The following is a 4,293-nucleotide window of genomic DNA, read 5'->3' on the forward strand; positions in this document are numbered from 1 at the left end:
TGAATATGACCTTCATACAAAGGAGTTGTCAAAGGACCTGGGTCTAATCTCCGAGGTCACTCTGACAATCAAATTAATGTGGTTTCCGAGTTATTGATGTTTTTAGAATAGGAGAAGTAGAGGGTTGAGTGAGTATCAGATGCTCTAAACTTTGGTAGTCTGTACTAGGAATGAAAAAATCATGAATGAATCTTTTGGTGATTATCCCATGAGTTCCTGATAAAATTATCCCATGATTATATCACGAGTTCCCGGTGAGGATAATCCTTTATTGATTATCTCATGTGTGGGGATAATCATTTAGTAATAACAAGTAATGTTATCAAGTTATTGGGGAGTTTATTCACTTATCCATTAATAACAGGATAAGTCTTATCTATAGACTTGGACAAAATTATAGTTCGGCTATATCCAATGAACGGCCACGATCGTTCATCCATGATATATGTCATGTATTAATTTTTTCAGTCTCGACACAAATCTTTTTTGAATTGGAGAATGAAATTTTCAGTGGAACTTTTCCAGTGGAATGGCTTCTTTCATAAAATTGGGGCTGCTCGATTTTGCTTCTGACGTTCTGCCGCATCAAATGTTGCTTTGCTCTTGTTAATAACAATTAAAAAATTTGTCACAGGACTATATTCAAGTCTTTTGCACGAGGGCAGTTAGGTTATCGGCGTTCTCTAACATATGAAGATGAATTTGAAGCCATCTCCCATGAATTCGGAACTTGCCTTTGAGTTACTTCAACTATACAGGACCTATCCTTAATGGGCACTCACCAGCAGGTGAATGGCAATGCAGAAACCTTCTGGCTACAATATGTCGCACAAGAGATGCTGAGAGGATTTCAAACTATGGTAGAAAATGTGGTTCAAAGTACCTTATGGATGCTAATAATTCATCGGCCTGGAAATAAAATACGTTCCAATCATCCAGAGATTTACTTGCAAAGTGAAGTGTCAAAACCCTCTGCTGCACACATTTTCTTCATAGAAATGCATGAATTAAGGATCAGAGTTCTCTGTTTTTCATATCTTTTACTGCTTCAATTGAATTTGGTTGTTAATAATCTCTACAATTTGTTTACCTCTATCCTTTGCTTGGACATGTATGAATTTATCTCTGCTTCTCTTGGTTTTAAGATCACTTATCTTTGTACTAAAGTCTAAGAGGCGGGCCAGGAAGGTTACTGGAATTTTATTGCTTGGCCGAAGCAAAATTTTCTTGGTTGGCTCTCTTTTATCAATTTGATTAGCCTGGCCATAAATCTGGAAAATCATCTGCAAAATTCTGGACAAAGCACAAATGCAATTCTGGGAGTCTGTGCAAAGCAATAATGAAATTCTGGAAAGTTGTCCCCAAGCTAACTGCAGTTATTTCTTTAATTTAAACTTGAAATGTGAGCAAAGCAGTTAGTATGTTTAGATCATTTGGCCTTTTTCATAAATACTGGATTTAGTCAGGGTGCTCTATTGACCATGGCTTCAATCAGTCCATCTGAATTGAATCATGTGTTGTGATCACAATCAAAATCAATGAATTATGCGAAAGTCAAATATGAATTGGAATTTAATGCATTTTTAACCCTTAAGGTTGAGCCAAATTGGATATCCATTGGGTTGAGCCTTTAGCTCCAAGAAAGAGTATTCAATTTGTTTTCCGTAGTTAATTTTGTCTAGGGAATAACAAAGGATTGACCTTGAGCTGATTCATGCCTTACTTATTGAGATTTATATTTAAAAAATTCTTTTCTCTAAAGAGTGTTTTGGCACCTTTTCATGCTTGAAGATGCTTCATTGCCATCATTTGAATCCCAAAACCTATAAGAATGTGCCTGATCACTATGTGTCCATCAGAGAAATATTCTTGCGAGAAATTCAGAATATTTGTTATTTCACTTTCTTTAAATCTTATTATATCATAGAGGTAATTTGCCTTAACCTATTAGCAAATATTTTGTTGTAGTGGAGGCAAATAACATGTTAAGAATAGTGTCAAATACACTTCAAAATCACCGTCTTCAACTTCAACTTTCTTCGATAACTTTGTGTTAGTCAAAAGATTTAGTACTTTGCCTACTAATTACATCAACAGCAAATCAAAGAGCAATCGTGCGCCATTTCTCAAGGGTATTATTATTGTTACATTCATTCAACTCTTCCGCATCTGAAAAAGCTAGCTGCTTAGGGCATTACTAATTTCTTTTTCTAATTTTCTTTTAATTTTTAGTATCAATTTGGAATTGATTTTGCAATAGTTGTGAGTGATTGTTTCTCCAGGCAAGTTGGTTACATATAGAAATTACTTGTTCTTGTCATTAGCAAAACCAAAATCTTAAATAAGTATTTATTATATCTACGGACATATTTTAGTTATATAGGTACAACTATTTTATTTCACCAAAGGAAATTGGAAACAATGTGGAAGAAGGAAGTTGCCATTCATAATTAACCTTGTAGTTACTTTCCATAAAAGAAATGGCTGGTTCATGGTTATTTCCTTTCTGTCAAACCTTTCCTTATTTTCACGTTCTTCCAACTCCTATATATACACATATATACATACCGTGTTTAAGAGTATATCCCAAAGAATTCAGAAGAAATTAAGCCATGGATTCTGTCATGCAACTTGTCTTCCTAAGCTTTGCTGCCCTCTTCATCTGTGGTAAGTATCTGCACCATATTACACGAGTACTTTTATGTATGCATGATTTGTGGGTACAACGGATTTTTGTGAATGCAAGAATGTAAAAACGTCTCAAGGAAAAACCCAAAAAAAAAAATGCAAAGATTTTTTGTAGCATTATTGTTTAAAAATATATCAAGAGAACTAAATTCAAACATGTAAACTATTGCCTTTATCAATATACGCATGCATTGGTAATGATGTAGCATTAGTTTGTGTAGAAAAATTGTACTTTTTGTTATTACGATTAGGGGAGAAGCTTCTGCGTTAACCATAAATTTCTTTATTTCTTTAGAGATCATACTTGTGGGAGAAGAATGCTTCTTTTTTTTTTTACTTTTTTTTTTAATCAAGGGAGAGATGGAATATAAGAAGCGAGGAGGCAGGGCAAGGAGTGAGAGAAGAATGCTTACTTATATCTATAGATGTATAATTCGTTCAATAATGTCTCTATTGCTGGATTTTAAATACAGTTGCCCCGACATGTCATATGCAAGCTTAGTACTTTAATCACTATAAATTTTTGAATTTTTTACATATTAAATCTTTATTATTTTTAAAATTATGTTAAAACTTTACAAGTCTAAATATACACTGAATTAAAGATTTGCGGGTATTTTAAGTAGAGTTATCGCTTAGTAAAAAAGGTACACTTTACGGGATATTTTTGTTTTTTTTTGTTGTTGGGGGGGGGGGGGGGGGGGGGGGGGGGGGGTTTATATGTTGCATATTCACTGCACTTCTATTCTCTTCAACAAAAAATAATAATAATAAAGTCTCAGTTGAGATGGAAGGTGAATACATGTATTGGAAACTTATTTTACAGATGTGTTAGAACAGATAAGCTAGATATGTTAAGTGTTTCATGCTTTCTTTCTCATGACCTAATATTAAGAGATTCCCTAACATTATACTGCAGGTGTTCAGTCAGCTCAATTTACCTTCACAAACAACTGCCCCTACACAATATGGCCAGCAACCGTATCTGGTGGAGGGGTAGCACAACTGCCCACAACTGGATTCGAATTACCCTCCAAGTCATCAGTCTCCATAGAAGTACCAGCACAATGGTCAGGGCGTATTTGGGCAAGATCGTTTTGCTCTAACGACAACTCGGGGAAATTTTTCTGCAAAACAGCAGACTGTGGATCAGGTGAAGTTTCATGCAATGGTGCAGGTGCAATTCCACCGGCAAGTCTGGCAGAATTCACATTGGCAGCAAACAATGGGATGGATTTTTATGATGTTAGTCTTGTTGATGGCTTCAATTTGCCGCTTTCGATCACCCCACAATCTGGCTCTGGAAGCAACTGTAGAAGCACTTCTTGTCCTGTTGATTTGAACGCAATCTGCCCTCAAGAATTGGCAATAAGAGATGATTCTGGGGGAGCTATTATTGGCTGCAAAAGTGCATGTTTGGCTTTTAATCAACCACAGTTTTGCTGCACAGGAGAGTTTGGATCCCCACAAACTTGTCCACCCACAATTTTTTCATCATACTTCGAGAACCAGTGTCCACAGGCTTATAGTTATGCATATGATGATCTAACCAGCACTTTTACTTGCACCGGTGGACCAGACTACCTTATTACCTTTTGTTCTTGA

The 4,293-nt window shown here is 35.6% G+C and overlaps 1 protein-coding gene across 1 annotated transcript; it reads left to right on the top strand.

Annotated features, from left to right (window-relative positions):
* The first annotated feature begins 770 nt into the window (after nucleotides 1-770).
* Nucleotides 771-4,293, top strand: LOC140016903 (thaumatin-like protein 1). The gene is made up of 3 exons (XM_072071054.1): nucleotides 771-860; nucleotides 2,183-2,253; nucleotides 3,597-4,293. Exons 1-3 carry the CDS (start codon nucleotides 771-773, stop codon nucleotides 4,291-4,293), a joined length of 858 nt encoding a protein of 285 aa, XP_071927155.1.

Source organism: Coffea arabica, chromosome 1e, assembly GCF_036785885.1.
Source record: "Coffea arabica cultivar ET-39 chromosome 1e, Coffea Arabica ET-39 HiFi, whole genome shotgun sequence".
Classification (NCBI taxonomy): Eukaryota; Viridiplantae; Streptophyta; class Magnoliopsida; order Gentianales; family Rubiaceae; genus Coffea; species Coffea arabica.

What these genes read in the sequence shown, in the direction of transcription:
- LOC140016903 (XM_072071054.1), top strand. Translation starts at nt 771, where the DNA reads ATGGGCACTCACCAGCAGGTGAATGGCAATGCAGAAACCTTCTGGCTA. An exon ending in TGAGAGGATTTCAAACTATG is followed by an intron (nt 861 to 2,182) that starts GTAGAAAATGTG and finishes TGAAAAAGCTAG; the next exon opens with CTGCTTAGGGCATTACTAAT. An exon ending in ATCAATTTGGAATTGATTTT is followed by an intron (nt 2,254 to 3,596) that starts GCAATAGTTGTG and finishes GATTCCCTAACA; the next exon opens with TTATACTGCAGGTGTTCAGT.